The 21,551-nt window shown below is 29.4% G+C and overlaps 2 protein-coding genes across 2 annotated transcripts; one reads left to right on the forward strand and one right to left on the reverse strand.

The window, feature by feature from the left end:
* The first annotated feature begins 10,113 nt into the window (after positions 1–10,113).
* LOC112702244 (uncharacterized) lies at positions 10,114–11,996 on the forward strand. Its single transcript, XM_025753206.3, has 3 exons — positions 10,114–10,318; positions 11,141–11,353; positions 11,447–11,996. Exons 2-3 carry the CDS (start codon positions 11,162–11,164, stop codon positions 11,579–11,581), a joined length of 327 nt encoding a protein of 108 aa, XP_025608991.1. The 5' UTR covers positions 10,114–10,318; positions 11,141–11,161; the 3' UTR covers positions 11,582–11,996.
* LOC112702243 (protein NRT1/ PTR FAMILY 6.4) lies at positions 11,987–15,513 on the reverse strand. Its single transcript, XM_025753205.2, has 5 exons — positions 15,016–15,513; positions 14,786–14,906; positions 14,476–14,693; positions 13,821–14,368; positions 11,987–13,063 (listed from the first exon to the last, which is right to left on the reverse strand). Exons 1-5 carry the CDS (start codon positions 15,016–15,018, stop codon positions 12,187–12,189), a joined length of 1,767 nt encoding a protein of 588 aa, XP_025608990.1. The 5' UTR covers positions 15,019–15,513; the 3' UTR covers positions 11,987–12,186.
* Between the last annotated feature and the right edge of the window lie 6,038 nt (positions 15,514–21,551).

The raw sequence follows: 21,551 nt of genomic DNA on the forward strand, positions 1-21,551 counted from the left end.
TTGCTTATTAAATAGAGATATGTGAAATGCGAATACACTCAATTCAGTTCAAATTCAACAAGGTTTGAATGTTTAAAACTAAAAATTATTGTGTAATAAAAGTAAGAGATGAAGATTAAACTTTAGTATTTTAAGTCATAGTAAAATATTTGAGCTAACTGAACTATTTTTTATTTTTTAGAAAAATACTACTAATATTTTTGACAAAAGTTTGGGGGTCATGGCCTCTTATCTTAACTAAGTTCCGCCCCTGATACTAGGTTAAAGGATCCATAGTCTTGCATGATTATTTATCATGCATAGTTAGAATTTAGTAGAGTGAAAACAATAGGCTATATGTATATCCGAATCTAAAGAGAGATTTTTTAAATAAATCATTATGAAACATATGTAAGCTAAGCTTGCATTGCCTCTCGTGTTGAACAATTTAGGGCTTTGATGGAAATGTTATGGTGTATGTTTTGTTTACATACCTTAAAAGTGTAAGTGTATAATCATGTCTTTTAAACCTTCCTCGGATAAATTATATTATTGATTAGATGGTTGGTATGGTGTTTAAGAGTGTTTGTCTAACTTATTAAAAAAATTAAAAATTAATATTTAATTTTAAAATATAAAAATAAATAATTATTAAATATTTAAAATTTATTATAAAAATTAAGTTAGACAAAAATTAAACATCAAATTATAGGTATTATAAAATTTACCAATTCATTATGCGCAATTCATACCCTAATAAGTTAAAAGCAGTGTTTTTTTTTTTTCTTTTTGGACAGAGAAAGCAGTGTTAAAAGTTAACCTATCTAGAATCCAAGCTTTCTCCACAAATTACACCATCATCATTTGAAGCAATTCTCTCTCAAAATCCAGCGTAATTTGCTATGGGCCCATCATCACTCGTTATAGTATGGTCCATATATATATAAGCCAAGTCTGTGGTGGCTATGCCTATGGTAATTAGTGGTGGCTAGAGTTACACTTTTAACTTAAAAGTGTAACTCTTCACAAAGAAAAGCGTCACCTAATGGAAAAAAGTAAATTAGAAGATTTAAGAGAAGAAATAATTAAGTTATTAAAATTAATAGATCAAAAATTAATGATTTTAACTAATGTTAACTGTAATGACACCGAATTCTTAAAATCAATACAAAATGATTTTTCTCAAAATCTTTATTTTACTATAAGTTTTATTGAAGGACTTCAAAAACCTGAAAAAACTTATTTTTCACACGGAATTTCTAAAAAATGTTACCATGGAAATGATTCCCCACATCTATATCATACTTTTAACCCACAATTAAATTCTATAGTAGATATGCTTGAAGAAATATTAACATCCATAAAATTTCAAAGAAATAAGGAAAAAGAGAATTCCAAGGAAGAAAAATTTCAAAACATAATTAACATAACAGATTTAAAAGTAAAACCACCACTAAAATTATGAATATTGAAGAAAAATTAGAAGAAGTTACAATGCTTTTTAAACAATTAAAAATGGCTCAAGAAAATAATATTATGGAACATGGTTTTCAAATAGAGGAAGAATTAGTAAATTCTGAAAATATAGAAAATGAAGAACACATTCTAGATTATTCAAGTGACGAAGAACCAGCTATTCCAATACAAGTAAAAAATGAAGTTGGAACATCTAAGGATAATCAATCTCAATTTAAATGGGAAACAGGTTTTGATAATTATGCTTTTAAAAAAGGGTTTATAAATAAAGATTCAAAATATACAAAATACCATCAAAATACGTTCCTAAAATCCAGGAAATGGAAGGAGAGAGAATGCTCGATTTAGACTGCAAAAAGAACGAAAAAGAAATTTTCGAAAATTGGTTGAATTCCTTCTTATTAGAAGCCTTTACTAATCCAAAACTTGGTGAATTGTCTGGAAGGGACATTTGGAATTACATAGGGTTTCATACTAAAGGAACTATAAGAGATTATATGACATCAATAGAAAACCAAATAATAGAAGAATTAGAAACAAAAACAACAGCTTATGATAAGATATTATATATAATGATGATTCTATATAAAGAATTTTTTGGAAAAAATATTATAGATCATAGACAAGAAGTCTATAATAAAGAATATCAAGAAGCAAAAAACCATTTAGCTAATATCCAGATATATGATTTATGTAATGTGGAGTCTTATATATGTGAATATAGAATACATTATTACAAATTAAAAGAAGAAGATAAAAATCATTATCTTAGTATGTACATAACAAAACTTCCATATCCTGCTAATGAATTTATAATGGGAAGATTTATAAGAGAAATAAATAGAGGAACAATTGAAAATAATTTTGGTGGAGCAACCTCTGCTATAAGAGAGGAAATAAAAGAACGTTGTATGCAAGAAGCAACTCAAAAAAGATTTGTAAATATAATCAGAATTTGCTGTCAGGATAATGAGGAGATACCTCAAAAATATAGTCTTAATAAAAATCTTCATAGAAAAAGAAAATGTCAATTTAGAAAAAGAAAATACTATCCAAACTGGAGAAAAAAGAGATATTTTAGAAAAGAAAATAACAATAAAAACAAAAGACAAAGAAATAACTATTGCCCGAATAAAAAAGAAAATTGTAAATGTTGGTATTGCCAAGAAGAAGGACACTACGCAAATGAATGCTCGAAAAAGAAGGATAAAAAGGATCTTACTAAACAAATAGAAATTGCTAAGTCTTGTTTCATGGAACCATTAGAAGAATCTGATGATAACTTAGACTATATTTTTGATTATGTCTCGAAAACAGACTCAGAGACTGAGTAATAATGCTACATTTATTACTATAAAAATAACATAAAAGTTTATAAATGCTTTCATAGATTCTGGGGCAACACAATGCTTTGCTAGTTCAAGTATAAAACTTGATTGGAAAAAATTAAAGAAACCATTAAGAGTTAGAATAGCTGACAAATCAATACATAAAATTGACCAAAAAGCAGAGATGGTTGAAATTTTTATTCAAAATTATAGGTTCATTGTTCCATCTATATATATGTTAGACTCTGGAATGGATTTTATCATAGGAAATAACTTTTTAAAGCTATATCATCCATTCATTCAAGAATTAACATATATAGTTTTAAAAGCTCCACACGATTCTTCAATAAATCAAAAATCAAAACGTATAAAAATACCAACTACTACTATAGATAAGATCTTAAAATTTAAAATATTTTCTATATTAGAAACATGTTATTTAAATCTATACTTTCAGATAAATATTCCAAAAAATAATCTTGAAATAAAGATAGAAGAACTCTTGGATGAAATTTGTGCTGAAAATCCTTTAGATATTAAAAATACAAATAATGAATTAGTAAGCATTAAATTAAAAGATCCCACAAAAGAGATAAATGTTCCAAATAAAATTCCTTACTCCGCGAGAGATAGAGAAGAGTTCTCATTAGAGTGTAAAGATCTTTTGGAAAAATGAATTATAAGATCAAGTAAAAGTCCTCATGCGGCTCCAGCTTTTTACGTTGAAAACAATAATGAAATTAAAAGGGGAAAACGAAGAATGGTAATAAACTATAAGAAAATGAATGAAGCAACTATTGGTGATGCTCATAAACTTCCAAGAAAAGATTCTATTTTAGAAAAAATTAAAGGAGCAACTTGGTTTTCATCTCTTGATGCAAAATCAGGATATTGGCAACTTCGTTTAGACGAAGAAACAAAGAAATTAACTGCTTTTACTTGTCCAACAAAAGAATCAACAAGTGTGTTGCTTTATGAATGGAATGTATTACCATTCGGTTTAAAGCAAGCCCCAGGTATTTATCAAAGATTTATGGAAGAAAATCTAAAAGAGTTAAATGAATTTGTTTTAGTATATATTGATGATATACTAATTTTTACAAAACAAGATAAAGAAGATCATCTTCAAAAATTATTAATAGTTTTAGAAAGATGCAAGGAAAAATGATTAGTTCTTAGTAAAAAGAAAGCAAGAATAGCAAAACAAGAAATAGAGTTCCTTGGATTAATTCTATCCACTCAAGGAAAGCTAAAACTTCAACCAAATGTTATAGAAAAGGTAAATTTATTTCCTAATAAAATAGAAGATAGAAAACAATTACAAAGATTTTTAGGGTGTATAAATTATATTTCTGATCAGGGATTTTTAAAGAATATAACAGAATACACTAAAAGCTTATTTCCAAAAATAAGTACTAAAAAAGTATGGAAATGGGATGAAAAAGATAGTATACAAATTCAAAGAATTAAAGAATTATGTGAAAAACTTCCAGAACTTTATATTCCAGAAGAAAATGACTACTTAATAGTAGAAACAGATGCTTCAGACATAACCTGGTCAGGATGTCTAAAAGCTAAGAAAGCTATAAAAAGTTTGGAACAAGAAAAAGAATCACTAGATTCTAAATATCCCCCAAAGGAATTACTTTGCAGATATATTTCAGGGACTTTTACTCCAACAGAACAGAGATATACTACTCATGAAAGGGAAACTCTAGCAGCAATTAAATCTCTTAAGAAATGGAAAATTGATTTACTACCCAAAGAATTTACATTAAGGACAGATTCAAGTTATTTAACAGGTTTCATACGATATAATTTGAAAGTTGATTATAATCATGGACGATTGGTAAGATGGCAATTATTTTTGTTACAATATCCAATAAAAATTGAATATATTAAGGGTGACAAAAATGTTATTGCAGATACATTAACAAGAGAATGGAGTTCGTCTACAACGCATTAGATCAAGAAATTCAAAAATATGAGCAAAAACTCGAAAAATGCAAGCATTGCCAGCAAATAAGGACACAAATCCAATCCCTCAAGAAGGCCATTGAAGCAATGAAATCAACACAACAAGCAAAACCATCAGAGTTCAGCCAGCTAAGCATGGTGGACAAACCAGGTGAAGAAAAAATTTCAGAAAATAAAACAATTGCTGAAATTATCAAAAAATCCACCCAAGATAAAAAATATTATGTAATTTATAATGGCCCCATGAAAGGAGTATATGATGCCTGGGAAAAAGCAGCACCATTTACACATCAATCAAGGATAATTTATAAATGAGAGTTTTTAAAACTGGAAGAAGCAAAGGAATCCTTCAGAGAATATGAAGCTCTTCATCCAGAGCAAACCCTAAAAAGAGCAGATAAAACTCCAATTCAAACCCAGAGAACAGGGATAATAAGAAACATTCCTACAAGGGCTGAAATCAAGGAAAAGAAAAGGGTCTGTAGATCAAATCTCAGAGAAACCCTTAACATAGTCCTGAATTGGACTGAAGAAAAGAGGGCAATCTTGGGATATTATCCTATTGCCAAAGAACAGCTAACAAAGCTGGTTATATTTCCAGAGGCTTCCCCATCTGACACCTATCAGTTTTTCCAGTATGGATTAATTGATACAATTTTAATTTTTAATGATTTGAAAATTATTAGTGAGTTTCCTGCAGGATTCATTGATGTAGTAAAGAGATTTAAAAATATGATTGACAACGTAAATCCAAGGGATATATCCCTAAAATTTACGAATAGTCAACCTATTTTTAATGAAGAAGAAGAATGCTTGGTTCCAGCACATCAAGTAATCTTCATGTCCGTCTTCCCAGGAAATTTTCAACCAATTGATCAAGTTCAAGATCTAACAATCTACAGTCATGAAGGAAGACTAGCCAGTACACTAGCAAGGGTCTTCGAAAGAACTCAAAAGATAACATGGGAATCTCACACAAGAATCAATTATAAAAGCAGAAATACTTTGCTTGTGTCCAGTAAAAGGAATGAAATTGAAGAAAGAGAGATGAGACTCTTAGTGGAATTTGAATCAGCATTCTACAACTTATCTGGACTCTTAGAAAAGCTCTCCGAAGGGATAAAGAGGAATCTCTGCTATTTGATAAAAGACAGAGAAGACCACAAGTGCCAGCTATGTGTCTCAGAGTTATTTGAAGAAAGCAATAATAAAACGGAATCAACCCACATGATAAAGGAATAAGACAACGCATCTGAAGGTCACATGATGAAAGAGGAGGACAACACATCTGAAGCATCTCTCAACATTATTGCATAGTGACGTAAGCGCTTAGGTCATAGAGCACCAACAATGTAGCTGGTGCAAGATAATAAACAATGACGTATGCAATGACGTCATAAGAAGGGTAAGGATGGGAATTGTCCATCAGACCCAACCATTATAAATAGGTTGCTTAGGCAATTGTAGAAGGTATCAAACAATAGAAAGCAGAAGGCTAAGAGTACTCATATGCTAGGAGAGCAAGGAGGAAGCGGCCGAGGTGATTCTATAGTTTGAAGAAGAATTCCCTTAGGAAAAACCAATTCTAAACTCCCCTCTGGAGTTAGTATCTACAATCTCCCCTCTGGAGATAAAAACATCTTATGTAAAATATTCTAAATAAAGGAAGTTTTTCTCCAGAAAGGTACGCCTTTATCTTAATCTCATAGTTATGAATTATTTAGAAAGTTTAGAATTAACGGAAGAATCTGATTATTATAGATTATCTGCCTTATTAGATAATGAAAAATAGGCTGTTCTAAAAACAGAACTAAATCTCAAATCAAATGAAAATTTTAATAAACAAAATCTTTTAAAAGAAGTTTTTAATAGAAAAAATATAATATACTATGGAAAAATTCAACTTGAAGCCCCTATAAAGATAAAATCTGCTAATGGAGAACTTGAAATAGCTCTGATAAATGATGAAGAATTGAGTAAACAGATTGAGAAAATTAAGGATCAACAAAAAAGATCTAAAATTGGATGGATTCATATTAGTACTATACAAGTCTTAATCAAATCTACATATATGAAAAGAATTAATTCACCAATAAGCTTAGCAATCTGTGACAAAAGAATTACTGATGACCCAATAGATCAAATAATTGGAATTGTTCATGGAAACTTGGCAAACGTAAATGTTAAATTCAATGCCCATCTTGGATATGCTATACCTTTATCAACTGAAAATCTTGGAAGATCTATAAGTTTGGCTTATAAATTTCACAGAAAGAATTTAATGGAACAAGACGATGAACCATTTTCAATTACATATGCAATAAATTATGCTTTAACAAATAGCCATCATAGTATAATATTTAAAAACAGAGAAAGAATTTATGTCGATGAATTATTTCAGAAAATTGTAAAAACAGAAATACCAAAATATAAAGCTATTGAAAACCCAGTTCTTTTACTAAAAGAACCATCAGGAAAATTAGTTTCATCGAATTTTCAAATAAGAGAATCCAAAATTAATAGCCCCTTAAGTTTATCTAAGTTAAAGATTAAAGAAGAAAATTCTGAAATAAAAGAATTAACAAAAAAGGTCGAAAAATTAAATGAAACCCTAAACACTAAGTTATGACAATAAATAAAGAGAAAATATATGTAACCTATCAAGACAAGAAACAAGAGCTCTTTGAAAGAGAAAATCGGTTGAATTATTTACAGTTTTCTGAAATAAATCAAAGAGCATTTGAAGCTCTAAAAATAATCTATGACAAATTGAAAGGAGAAGTTGAAGAGTCAGAAAAATTAATAGAATCTCTAGAAAATAGTGATGAATCGATGATAGAATTTGCAGAAATTCTAAGATAAATAATGAAATATACAAAGATTGAAAGACCAGAAAACAAAATAAAAAGAAAAAGGGCGAAAAAATTAAAAAGTAAAATAAAGGAGTATAAAAGGGAATTAAATAATCTTCAGTTCGAAATTAATGACCTTATAATAAAAAGGATAGAAATAAGAACAAATATAAACAAGTTGGAGCTAAACTTATAAAATTTATAAATGCCTGGAACACCATATTATGACTTAAAAGAATTAAAGCTGTTGAAAGAAAAAATGGAGAATGAAGTTGAAAAATTAAAAAGATATTTAGAAACAACAAAAAGTGTAGAAATAAAAGAAGTTTTGGAGGATTTGAAAAATTATATTAAAGAAAAAGATAAACAAATAAAAGATTTTATATACAATAATCAATATTATAAACTAAAACAAGATTGAAAAACTATAAAAATGAAATCAGAATTAGTAATAGTAGAAATGCTCAATACTTTTGATTATGAAATTACAAATTATAAAGTACCACCAACCAAATCTATACAAATTATAAACTTAGCAAAATATGAAGAGTTAATAATTTTGAAAAAGAAATTACATTTTAAAAATTGGTATCAGAGCCAAGTTAACGATTAAGGGTAACACTTTCTCTTTAAGCAACACTTTTAGTGATACGTTAAAAAAAAAAATCAGTTACCAAATGTCCACAATTAATTGATAAATTTATTTGTAGTCACCATAGGTACAATAAGATAATAGGTACCATAGAAGGCACCATATATATATATATATATATATATACCTTAAATAAAATTTATCCTTTTATATGTTTAAAAGTAGTGGGCTTTTTGAATAAAAAAGAGTAGTGGGCTTTTAGGCCCCATTTTAATTACCAAAAAAAATGTTCAAGAGTAGTTATGTATTAATTCTTTTTTAAAAGAGCACGTTTGCTTTTATTCCAAAGAGCCAAAAGGATATTAGCAAAAATTTAGTCAAATATCTTTGGGTGAATTCAAAATTTTTATGAGTTAATATATATGGATATTTCTTCTGCTAAGTATCAGAATGTTTTTTTTCATATTAAATGGATGTTCTTTTATATATTTTTCGAATTTTTTTGTATTGCAAATGTGAATGTCTCTATTTTTTTAAGAATTTCATATATTTTTTTAAATTTTATAGATATTTAATTATTTTTACTAAAATATAATTGGATGTTTCTTTTGTTAAGTATTAAGATATTTTTTTCATATTAAATGAATATTTTTTTTATAATTAAGATTGCTTTTACATTTAATCCAACATGCACACTAACACTAGAGCCCTCCAATGGTCTATCTTCATGCACTGTCATTTAACAAGAAAGCACTTTTCCTTTTCTCTTTTCTTAGTTTGGCATGTAATCTTCTCTCTCATTGACGAAGGAAAAGAATGATTTGAGAGGAAGAAGAGCACGATGATGATGCTACTATTGCAGTGCCTCCTAAAACGGTAAGGCATGATAATAACATAGCAAAGGAGAGCAGCTCGTGAAGGCTGAGTTCGGAGACTCTCACTAGCTCCTTCTTCTTGCTCATGCGCTTCGAAGGAGTCGCGACGGTCAACGATGAAGATGGCAGAACGGGAACCAAGGCGCGTGAATCCACTTCGAGCGTTGCCTCATTCGGTGACGAGAGGGCGTCGCGGAGAGCATGGAAGTCGCCAGCGCTTCCAGCAGTATTATTGAGAGAGATAGGTATGTGTGTGTGATTGTTAGAGGTGGGTAGGTTAATGTGAGAGAGAAGAGGAAGGTTTTTATAGGTTTTAATTAAGTTTACTTAATCAATTTTAAATTTTTAAAATTTTGAATTTAAAAAATTTAAAATTAATAATTAATATAAATTAATGTGATTTTGTTTAGTTTTTGGCTTGTAATCTCTTGGTTCCATATACTTTTCCTATTCCAAATAATCATAGTTTTTTTTTTGTTGCCCACGGTATCCCTCAATCCGACAGGCCAAGGACTAATCCATCGCGGATTGGAGCTCCATTTAAGGGTCTGCTGTTGGCCAATGGGTTGCTGCATGCACAAGGCGGGATTCGAACCCCGACACTTGCTTAAACGGACGAGTGAACTGACCACTTGACCAACCCAAGTTGGTTCCAAATAATCATAGTTAGTACGAATAAATTTTCGTCTTATTTTTCATAAGAAAAACGAATTTGTAGAAGTTTTTTTTTTTATCAATAAATTAGACATCCTCCAATCCTACACTCACACATACCACACCCACACACACACGATATTTTCTTTTTTTTTTGTTTTGTTAAGTTTGCATTAGATGAGGCTTAAACCTGAAATTTTTTAGTAAAAAAGGGGAACATATGCCACTTGAGCTAAGGCTCATTGCATGTCGAAGTATTTTTTAAACCAAAGAAAAAAAAAACCCTATTATTGGGCCAAAAGATACCCTCTTTTGTCCAGCCCAATCTGATTCGTCACTGCGATCAATTATAAAAACCGAAAAATTTATACCAAAAAAAAACCGAAAAAGAAAGTTGTTCGTTTCTTTCCAAAATTGTACGTTATGACTATTGTACCCTTGTATCTTCGGAAATTTACAATCTTGTCCCAACCTTTGAAAAGCAGGGTTCATCTTCTTCTAGACGAGTTATGCAGCTGCCACTTCCAGCTTTGCACCTCAGTGCTGCTACTTCCATCTCCATCGCCATCTCCACTCAACTTTCAGGTCAGTTTCTCTCTCTCTCTCTCTCTCTCTCTCTCTCTCTCTCTCTCTCTCATGCTAGGTTCGATGTAGTTTTGTATGTGGATGGTAGGGTTTTTTTATGAATGCAAATTTTGGGTCTTTTTTCAATTAGTTGTTTCAAAACTTGGAAGATTATAGGATATAGTAACGAAATCACAGTAAAATTCGTCCTCAGTGGATCAAAACTCGTCACATTCTCAAGTTCTCAGTGTGCTATTAGCTGCAGAATTATTATATGTGCCTCCTTTCCGAACCTCTTCCTCCTCTCTTCTGTCTTCTGTGTTCTATTATTGCTGGAATCTGTATATATGTTAGTTTGTTAATTAGAGCACATTTTGGCAAACTATATTAGGGAAATTAACTATTTTTTTAAATTTGATCTCATATTTGCAAACCTGCTGGATCTAAAGGAATTTAAAAAAAAAGGGGACTCATAGCATTGTAGTTTTCCTGGTCAATTATATTGATCTTGATCCTCGATTACACAATTCGTTATTTTGTTATGGTTTTCATGCTATATGCACTAAGGTTTTTTGAATGATTTTGATAAATGCTAGTCTTTTATGCACATTTTTATTACTTATTTGTGTGTATTTGTAACCAATTAAGCTGCCATTTTATCTAGTTAAAGAGATATAATTACAATTGAATTCAAAATAATCATTTTTTTTTCTTCTCTTATATCAATTGATTGCCTTCAAGTTTTGTTTGAATGTAACTTAACTACCTTTATGCTTGTAATGTCAAATTTGGAGATCATGTTAGAAGAAACGGTTACATGAACTTGATTCATACTTATTGCAGTTCTGACATCAATTTGAAGTCATGAACGCATTCAAGGCATACAAGGCATGCGTCCCGATTGCTTGGAGCCCCAATATTTATATAACTCTGGTGAGAGGTATTCCTGGAACCAGGAGGCTCCATAGACGCACTTTGGAAGCACTACGCCTGCGCAAATGCAATCGAACTGTCATGCGATGGAACACGCCTACTGTTAGGGGAATGCTCCAGCAGGTTCTAAGTTAATCTCTATAGGAGTCCATTCTCTTTTCAAAATGCACTTGTTACTCTGTGTGCTAACATTGATAAGCTTCATAATCCATATAGGTCAAGAGGTTGGTTGTTATCGAGACAGAGGAAATGTACAAGGCACGCAAACAGAAGGAAGAAGCGCACCATGCTCTGCGTCCTCCATTGATAATTAGTCATCAACCAGCTTCATCAGCTACTGGTTCTTTATAATAAGGCTTCTGTTTTTCTTTAGAGAATATCATCATCTTGGTACTTAAACTATCAATGTGAAAGTTAAAAGCTTTGCTTTGGTTACCAAGTGATTCAATGGATCAATCCTTACTTTGAAGATCATGTTTTAATTATTTAGCTCTATAGGTGGAAATTCACATACGGTTGTCTTCATGTGAAGTTGCTGGTTAAAAACCATTAGATGATTTGACATGTTCGACTAAATTATTATATAACGGCTTTCAACTTTCAACTTCCCATTGAAAAAAACTGCATATGAGTGTTGACCGTAATTTTGTAGTCTTTTTAACATTAGTCAAATTCATGCCTCGAATGTATGAAACATGGCTAGAAAGGGGTTCAGTGGTTTTATTCATCTTCTATATGATTATCACTTTTGGAACATAACATAAAATGCAGCTTGAGCATTTGATATATATTTCACCATACATAAAAGTACATGAAAATTGATATAGTTCAAACGAATATTGTGCAAAGAATGTTCTGCGAATCACTCAAATTAACAAAACATGGTGTTCTTGCACACTATACATATAGGGCCAAATAAATTGACCAACTACTTTAAGGAATATATACATATATCCCTAGGCTTCTTCTTTTCCATCAACACCAATGATCACATCATTTGCACTCACCAGTTCCTTTTCTCCACTGACATTATTAGGCTTCATGTTGTTCTGAACTTTGTATTGATGCCTCATGGCCAAGACAACAAAGAGTATGAAATTCAATGCTCCTAGTATAGCCAGCATCCAATAGAAATAGTCCAATTTGCCCTTGTTCATGTTGCTCTTGAGCCATCTTTTATTAGTTACCTTGTCCACTATTGACACCAATAAGCTGCTAACAAAGAACCCCATTGAGAGGGTAGTTAGAAAAAAACCAGTGCTGAGAGATTTCATCCTCTCCGGTGCCTCCCTGATGAAAAACTCGAGTTGTCCTACATAGGCAAATGCTTCGCCGGCACCTACGAGAAAAAACTGAGGGACTAGCCAGAACGCGCTTATAATAGTGTTATTCTTAACAGCATTCTCCCTTCGTTCTCTCTCAATGTTTGCTGAAACCACCATGGCGCAGATGGAGAAAACGAGTCCAATTCCGACCCTCTGAAGACTTGTGAGCCCTTGGGTGTTGTGAGTGAGTTTCCGAGCCAATGGCACGGTGACTTTCTCGTTCAGGGAAGTGAAAAGGAGAATGGTGATGAAGAGAAAAGCTGATAGTGATCCTGAAGGGACAACAAAAGAAGAAACTTTTCTGTCCATGAATGTAGCTTGCTCTATGGTGAAGGTGTTCATTTGGGAATAGATTGTCCAAAAGAGAATGCATGTTGACCAAATTGGGATGAGCTTAATTACCATCTTAACCTCCTCAACCTCAGTTACTGTTGAAACTAACCATACATCGTTCTTGTTTTCATCTTTTGAACAGTTCTCATCTAGGATAGCAGCTTTGTCAAGGAACCTATTAAACAGAGCATGCAGTTAAAATCCATAATTTGATTCAAGGTTGTAATTTAGATCATTGTCACAAGAGCTTTAAATCTTTCATTTTTGTTCAAAACACTTGGAAATATATAGTTTTTCTTTTCACCCAAAATCAACTATGCTTTAAGAGTGATTGATAATTTATAAAGATTTAAGAAGGATTGAACAAAAAACAGCAGAACAAAAAGTTAAACTCACCTACTTAGTTAAGAAACATCTTACATCTACATCAAATAGGAAAACAGTTAAAGTGGTAATGAATCTTAGCTTGACATAAGATTACAAGGTGTGAAAAAAAGTGGTCACATATGCAGGTGTGCAAATAAGCTCTGTCTACGTGTAATTCTTTTTCCAACTTAAATTCCTCTTTTTATTTATTTATTTATTTGATCTAATGACTTGCCAATCAAAAATTGAAAAATATGTCCTTTTCTACAAGGACAACATAGAAGACAATGAAAACACAACACATTTAAGTTTTTAAAAACAAAAGTTTTTAATAGTCCCGTGATTATGAAAGTAACCACCATGTCTACCACAACCACAGACATTATATCATACAAATCTTTTCTAATTGGTGTGCAATAATTGAACAACAAAATAAGCAAAAACAACCTCATGTCAAAATTTTACACGATTTAATCATGTCTAATCTTAGACCAGACATGATTGAGTCGCGTAAAATTCCGACGTTAGCTTATTCAAAACGATTTAAAACAACTGTAATTGCGTACCTAAATTTCTCTGTATATGGTACATTAGCTTCATGGTAGCCATTGAGAAAGCTAGGATCTGATGGCATAGAAAGATTCCTCTTGTTCCAAGCCAAAATCAAAACCCTCCATATAACAGTTAAAGGGCTACCTTGAGGCCTCTTGAATCTATAGAATGGTGTTCCACAAAGCAAAATAGCAACAGCAAGAACCATTGTCCCTGCTGAGATTCCATATCCCCAACTTCTTCCTACATTATCTTGGATATACACAAGTACCACCACAGCAAATAAGGATCCAATGCTGATGAAGAAGTAGAACCTATTGAAGAAAAATATCATTTTCTTTTCCTCCTTAGGATCTGTGGTATCAAACTGATCCGATCCAAACCCAGAGACATTGGATTTTATTCCTCCTCCACCTAATGCTATGGTGTAAAGTGCTACAAATAGAAGAGCCAATTGTTTTCCACTGGCTTGAATGCATTCATGGTGTTGTTTTCTTACTTCATTGCATTGAGGAGGCCTCATTGAAGGAATGGCTGTTGCCACAGTTAACAAACACACTCCCTGCAATAATTATACAAAGTGTGGAATTTAGTTAATAATACACTTGATATTATTATATATTGTTCTTGTAACCATAACACAAGAAATTGAAAATGAAACTAAGTTACCAGAGCAGCTATGGTTGCAGATATAGCAACAGTAATGTATCTGCCAAGTTTTGCATCAGCTAAGAAGCCACCAAGGAGGCCAAGAAGGTTGAGAGTTCCCATAAAATTGGTCAATATTGTAGCAGATTTAGCTGATGGAAGATTCAAAGTTCCAACCAAGTATGTCACCAAGTTCATAGATATTCCCATAACACATATTCTTTCAGCTAGTTCAGTTCCTGCATAGTGGAAAAAAGTATGCAAATTTAGCATTCAAACTATGACTCAAATTTCTTTGGATTGAAAAATGGAAAAAAAAAAAATGGGGTACCTAAGATGAGCCCTGCTGCTAGCCATCCTCCGGTTTTCGACTTATCGGCCGGGTAGCCTCGAAAATCGAGCGCAGGAATGCCTTCAGAACCTTCTTTCTCACCATGGTTTGCAGCAAGAACCTATTCATAAGAAGTAGAAAGATGCAAAAAGATAGAAATTAAACCATCATAAAGGTACTACTATACTGAAATACTGACACAAATTCTTGAGAATCAAGTTACTATATACCATGTCTTTATCTTTGTTAGAGAATCCTACAATGAAATTTCAGCTCCAACAAGATGATTGAAGAGAAGAAAAACTGTGAAAAATGTTTTTCTTTTGATAAGATGTTATATGCTGAAGAGTAACTCAATAATTTTTTGGCTCCACTTTTTGATGTGATATTGAGAAATGAATATGCATATACTTTGTGTCCTTATGTTTTGGAGTTACATATATAGGGCTATAAAAGCTGTGTTACTTTGGCCATACATGACTTATTGATAACAAGTAACAGGACTTGAAAAGTGATAGGATTTGCATTCTTAACTTGCCACCTTAAAGTAACGGTTATCATGAACAATGTGGAATCATATATACATATAGATTCCCTATAATAAAAGGCATCTTATTAGTAGCTTCATTAATTACAATAATCAATATACTTCCAGTCATATCTGTTGTTCAATCTTGTTCACTCTTATTTATCTTTGTTTTTGTTCCTGATTTAATTTGGAAAATTCTAATTCATCAACTATCAACCGGGATAAAATCAGAATATTTTTGTAGTCAAAATTAAAAATTCAAATTTTAGTCAGAGAATAAATGAATAATTTAACCGTCTTTAATTACCAATACAATTACTTAAGAGCATTTTCAATGCTACTTTTAATCTCAGTTTTATTTTAGGTCCTACAAGAACATTTATAGAATCATATGTCGTAAATAGTAATTTAAAATTAAAAGTAAAATTATCTCCTCTAATGCTTAATTTTAGTTTATTTAAAATTTTATATTATTTTTAATTATTTTATCAATATAATTATATGAGTGTCAAAATTTTATTAGTTTTTCATTAAAATGATACTATATTTCTAAAGTAATACCGATTTCATTTTATAAATCAACTTCAATGCATATTTTAATTTTAAATTAATTCATTTTTTTAAAGTATAAAAAATGATATTTTAAAAATACTCTATTAGAAATGTTCTAAACTTCTAGTATTTTTGTTTAAAAATCTTGTGTTACTAATTTCAATTTATTCTTCTTGATGTAGTAATGATAATGATAATGCGTTATGATTGATGAATAATTGAATCTAGGTGTATTAATCTGCAGCTAACACATGATGTCAACTTTATCTAAGATAAAGTTATTTTAAAGTGAGAGAGTGAATGAGTGTTCATTCTTTGATCAACAAAGTATGCTTTTATTAACAAGAATGAAAAATCTTAGTCTAGAGATAAGTCCATTTTAGAAGATATTTCTCTCCTTTTTTTTTTAATGAAAATAAGGAGGATTTCAGTCCGTTAATACTATTTTAAGGTACTCTTTTTTCTTTTTAATTCTTTCATAAATATGTTTGAATTAAGAATAAATAGATTTACCAACATTAAAAAAAAAAGGCTAAGTAATACTCGTTTTTCCCTATAGTTGGAAATGTAGTTAGGGCAGGGGTATTAGGGTTAATCTTGACATATGCTTTTAACACGTTTTTATCTTATTTTTGAATCAACATAAGTTAATTTATTCTTCTTTCTAGGATACATGTTAACTTAATAACCCTAATATTTGTTATAAATAGATTTCACCTTAATTGTTAATTATACTCCATTTATATAGGATATATGTTATGGGAATAAAATTCTTATACAAGAATGTAAAAATGTATTTATAGTCATTAGATTAATTTAAATTGTTAAAGTTAAATATACATAATAAATAATATACAAGTAATATATTTATAGTCATATTTTTTATTTTTATTAAAATATAGTGAATAAATAAATTAAAGTAATTAGATTTCACATAGCTGTAAAAAAATAACATAATTAAAAAAATCATATACAAGTAATATTTTTTAAGAAAATTGAATCAGATAACTAAAATAAAATGTTTCATTTCAATATATATTACAACTCTATTTTTGAGTTAATTGTTACAAGAATAAATTACATGTTATAACTAGTAAAATATAATAACTAGAAGATGGATTGTGAACTACTATGAGTTATGAAAACGATTATCCAGAGACAAATTATTCAGCTTTATTATTTAGTAGTAATAGTAATTAATAAATAGATTTAGCTAATATGTATTTTATTAAAGGTACTTGATAAATTTATTATTAGAGAAAAAATTTTAAATATTTATTTAATAAATACAAAACAAATACATAAGAAATTTAAATTTTTGAGTAAAGTATCGTTTTTGTCCCCAACGTTTGGGATAAGTCCCAAAATTGTCTCTAACGTTTCAATCGTTCTATTTAAGTCTCTAACGTTTCAAAATTGACTCAATGTTGTCTTGCCGTTAGGGATCCGTTAACAAAATTGACGGCAGGACAAAATTGAGACGATTTTAAAACGTTAGGGACTTAAATAGGACAAAAACGTTAGGGACAAAAACGATACATAAAAATAAATTTTAATTTAATTTTATCTTTCAATAATATTAATTTTTTACTGTACATAGTATCAATTATTTTTTAATTACATCTAAATAAATTACACTTAATCACATTACTTTCATTTTAAATAAATTTATTTTTTTTATAATTTTAAAGAATTTTGATACATTAAAAACAAAAGGTATAATTTATATTTTATTGTATATATATATTTTTTTCTGCAAGTGTATATACTAGTCATTCTATAAATATTTCATGATAACTAAAAATCTTTAAAAGTAAAATTATAAAAAAATAATTTATTTAAAATAAAAATAATATGATTAAGTGTAATTTACTTAGATATGATTAAAAAATAATTGAATACTATGTATGGTAAAAAATTGATATTATTGAAGGATAAAATTAAAATTTATTTCTATGTATTATTTTTATCCCCAACGTTTTCGTCCTATTTAAGTCCCTAACGTTTTAAAATCGTCTCAATTTTGTCCCGCCGTCAATTCTGTTAACGGATCCCTAACGGCAGGACAACATTGAGTCAGTTTTGAAACGTTAGGGATTTAAATAGGACGATTGAAACGGTAGGGACAACTTTGAAATTTTTTCCAAAGGTTGGAACAAAAACAATACTTTACTCTAATTTTTTTTATATGTTTAATAAAAAAGATTTTTAATTTATAAACTTATAAATAAACCCTTAATAAATTCAGGAAAAAGCCTTTCATTAATATTCATACATCCTATTGGCTTTCCTACAAAGCAAATTAAGAGCATTGTGGTTTAATACGTTAATTATTTTGTTGGTGGAAATAATTAACATAATTATCAAAAAATCATATACAAGCCATACTTTATAAGAAATGGAATCACATAATTAAAAATCTTTCGTTTCAATATATATTACAAATTTATTTTTGAGATAATTGTTATAAAAATAAATCACATGTTATAACTAGTAAAATATAATAATTAGATAATGAATAATGAATTCTGATAAAAAATTAAAAACGATTATCTAATATCTAGTGACAAATTATTCAGCTTTGTTAGTTATTAGTAGTAATAGTAATTAATAAATTTGAGGAAGAACTGAAGAAGTCTTTAATTTGCGCCGCTAAAATTAAAAGAGGGTTTTGGTTTTTCAAAACCAAAAATTTGGTAATACCGTCCATTATTATTGATCCATTCTATTGGCTTTCCTACTAAGCAAATTAAAAGCATCGTGGTTTAATTAATGATCTTGTTTGGTTCATAATTTGTGAACTCTTATCAAATTGAAGCGTTCTGGCAATTTGCCTTGACAAATTGTAACCATTAATCTTAGACTAAGAAAGAGAAAAAAAAAAAAAAACACACTCTATTGAGTTAAATACTCCTCATAAAAAGTTAATTACCTTAGCTAATTAGTTCTCGTTCCCAGTTCAAAATTCTTCACTGATAATCTTTTCCTAGAAATCTTGATTGAAACTCGGTATTTTTCACATATATATTTTATGTCAGAAAAATCATAGTTCTGTCCTGTCTTTTTCTCATAAATCTTTTTCATTTTCTTTTTCTCTTCTTCTTCTTTTATTTATTTATTTATTATCTATTTTTCTTTTTTGTGGTCAGAATTTCCTCCTATGTTCCGTAAACTATTTTTGTATCTCTTATAACCAGTTATTCTTTTGAATAAGTATAATAAAAAAGATTTAAATTATTCATGGCAAAGAAACACATTTATCATCATTGTAAGCTAGCTCTTTATTATTTTTTTTTAATTTACGTAAATTGTTGTGTGCTGCGTATATGCATAGGCTACTAGCTTAGCCAATAAGAGAATAACTGCAAGAGAATGTCTCTCAGATTCTTCAGCCACATCGCATTTCCATATATATATATATATATATATATATATATATATATATAACAAAGAGTTTTAAGTATATCAAGAAAATCGGTGTTTCAATTATTTTATTGTTAATCTGAATTATAAAAAATATATATAATATATATTAATTAAAATTAATATTTAAAACAATTGAAATACTAATATTTCTGGTATACTTAAAATTATATATATATATACACGCAATTTTACGTACACTCCTCTTTGTCTTATTTTCTTCTTTCAGATGAGAATTTCATGAAAGCTTTTTTAATTTTCTTTTCTAACAAATTCGTAAATCATAAACAAAATAATAATAATAATAACAATAATTAAATTTAATAATATTACTGCTACTAATATATAGAAAATAGATATAATCATATTATTTAAAATTATATGTAGTTTAAATTAGATATTGATTGAAGAAAATAGAAAAAAAACTTTACGTATATTATTTAGTGTCCTTATCTTTGCCGTTTGTTAAAAAAAGGACACAGGCTAAATTGTAAAATTTATTATTATTATTATTATTATTATTATTATTATTATTATTATTATTATTATTATTAAACTACCTAAAAATAAATTAATTTACTAATAATATCTCTTCCTTTTTATTATATATTAAAATTATTTTAATTTATTTATCATATTTATTAGTATATTTCTTATTTTTGCTTAGTGATAGTATGAGAACCAATTAAAAAGCATATTATTTGAAAATGATATATTGACACCATTGGAAGCTTATTACTACTGTTATTTGCTCAAGTTAAAATTGTTAGGATTTGGTTGAATTAGTTCCACATTGCTTAGGATAGCAAATGGAGTGGGTGGCCTAGGCTATAAATTTGAGGCTAAGTTCTTCATTTGTTTTTGCACCAGTCAGAAACACTTTAAGCTTGTATCTGATTTTTCTTTTCCTCTGTACTCTTTGATTAGAGAGTGTTGTGAGGTGTAGTTAGATATTTGCTTTGAAAGAGTGTGGGTGTACTGGGGTGCCGGTGAGAGAAAGAAGTCTATGTGTTGTAACAATTTTCACATAGTGATATTCTCTGGTTGTCATTTGACAACGGCCGTGGTTTTTTCTCCGGTAATTGGAGTTTCCACGTTAAATTCTTGTGTTGTGATTGTGTCTATTTTATTTCTCTGTCAAAGGTGTTTTCTCAAGGGGGAATTGTGTCTTATTCCCAACAAAAATTACTCCCAAAGTTAGGCATAGGGGATTTAATTTGATTTTGCCAACAAATTTGTAGGGCCATGCATGCATCATATGTAACGTCCAAAATGTCATTTGTAATAAATCACACATATCATGCATTGTGGGTCCTACTTTAACTGTATGTTTGGATGCTATATAATAATAATTTAATGTGCACACAAACACAGTGCATACTTACGAATTTCTCATCATATATTATATTACTAGCTATTTATCATCGTTTTCAATAATTGTTCAAATGGCCCTGAATATTGGAAGCCCCACACCCACTTGTTAATTTCGTGACCAAATGGGACTTCAGAATTGGCGCTGTACTTGATGTTAGATTTTGTCGGATTTATTTGAGAGAATATATATAATATCAACGTAATTTAAATATAGATCAATAACAATACGTATTTGTAGAAGAAATTCATATATAATATGGTACTTGCAAAAAGTCTATACCTCCATTATATTGGTACTCAAAATAGAGATGGCATAAGATAGATTTGTTAGTTATTAAAAAAATTAGATTAGAGTATAGATACTTTTTTTTCTTAAAATATGTATATATAATGTTTAAATTTTAACTAAAAAAATTTAAATAATATTTTATATTATTATCTTATCTTATTATGTACACCGATTATAAAATTTTAATAAAAACTAATTAATAATGCATTATGGTATTCAAAACTCGAAATGAAATCTCAGTCGCTTCATATATTTACACGAATATAAATTTAAATATTCAACTTATTTTAATAAAGACAAAAGTCAACAATCAATTCGTTACGAAAAATTCTAAAACCCGAGACAAAAGGATAATGATTCTATCTTTTCATCATTTTCCTGAATATTTTTGCAACATGTATGAATGAACCACCCACACGTATACAATAATCATATATTGATGAATTATAGTAAATTTGAAAGCAAAATAAATTAGGTGATGTGTTAAATTATTTCGAAGTGTCCAAACAACTTTGTTTACATGATTGTTGAAAGTGCTTATGAGTTATGAGTATATTTCTGATTTTAACCACTTTTATTTGTTGGTCCAAATTGAAATG

The sequence above is a fragment of the Arachis hypogaea genome, chromosome 7 (assembly GCF_003086295.3).
Source record: "Arachis hypogaea cultivar Tifrunner chromosome 7, arahy.Tifrunner.gnm2.J5K5, whole genome shotgun sequence".
Classification (NCBI taxonomy): Eukaryota; Viridiplantae; Streptophyta; class Magnoliopsida; order Fabales; family Fabaceae; genus Arachis; species Arachis hypogaea.

Bases quoted from the DNA above. Each gene is read 5' to 3' on its own strand.
- LOC112702243 (XM_025753205.2), bottom strand. The intron at 14,694-14,785 runs GTACCCCATTTT...TCCACTATGCAG, and splicing joins AGCAGCAGGGCTCATCTTAG to GAACTGAACTAGCTGAAAGA. The intron at 13,064-13,820 runs GTACGCAATTAC...TCTGTTTAATAG, and splicing joins CCATATACAGAGAAATTTAG to GTTCCTTGACAAAGCTGCTA.
- LOC112702244 (XM_025753206.3), top strand. From the start codon at position 11,162: ATGAACGCATTCAAGGCATACAAGGCATGCGTCCCGATTGCTTGGAGC. The intron at 11,354-11,446 runs GTTCTAAGTTAA...TAATCCATATAG, and splicing joins TTAGGGGAATGCTCCAGCAG to GTCAAGAGGTTGGTTGTTAT.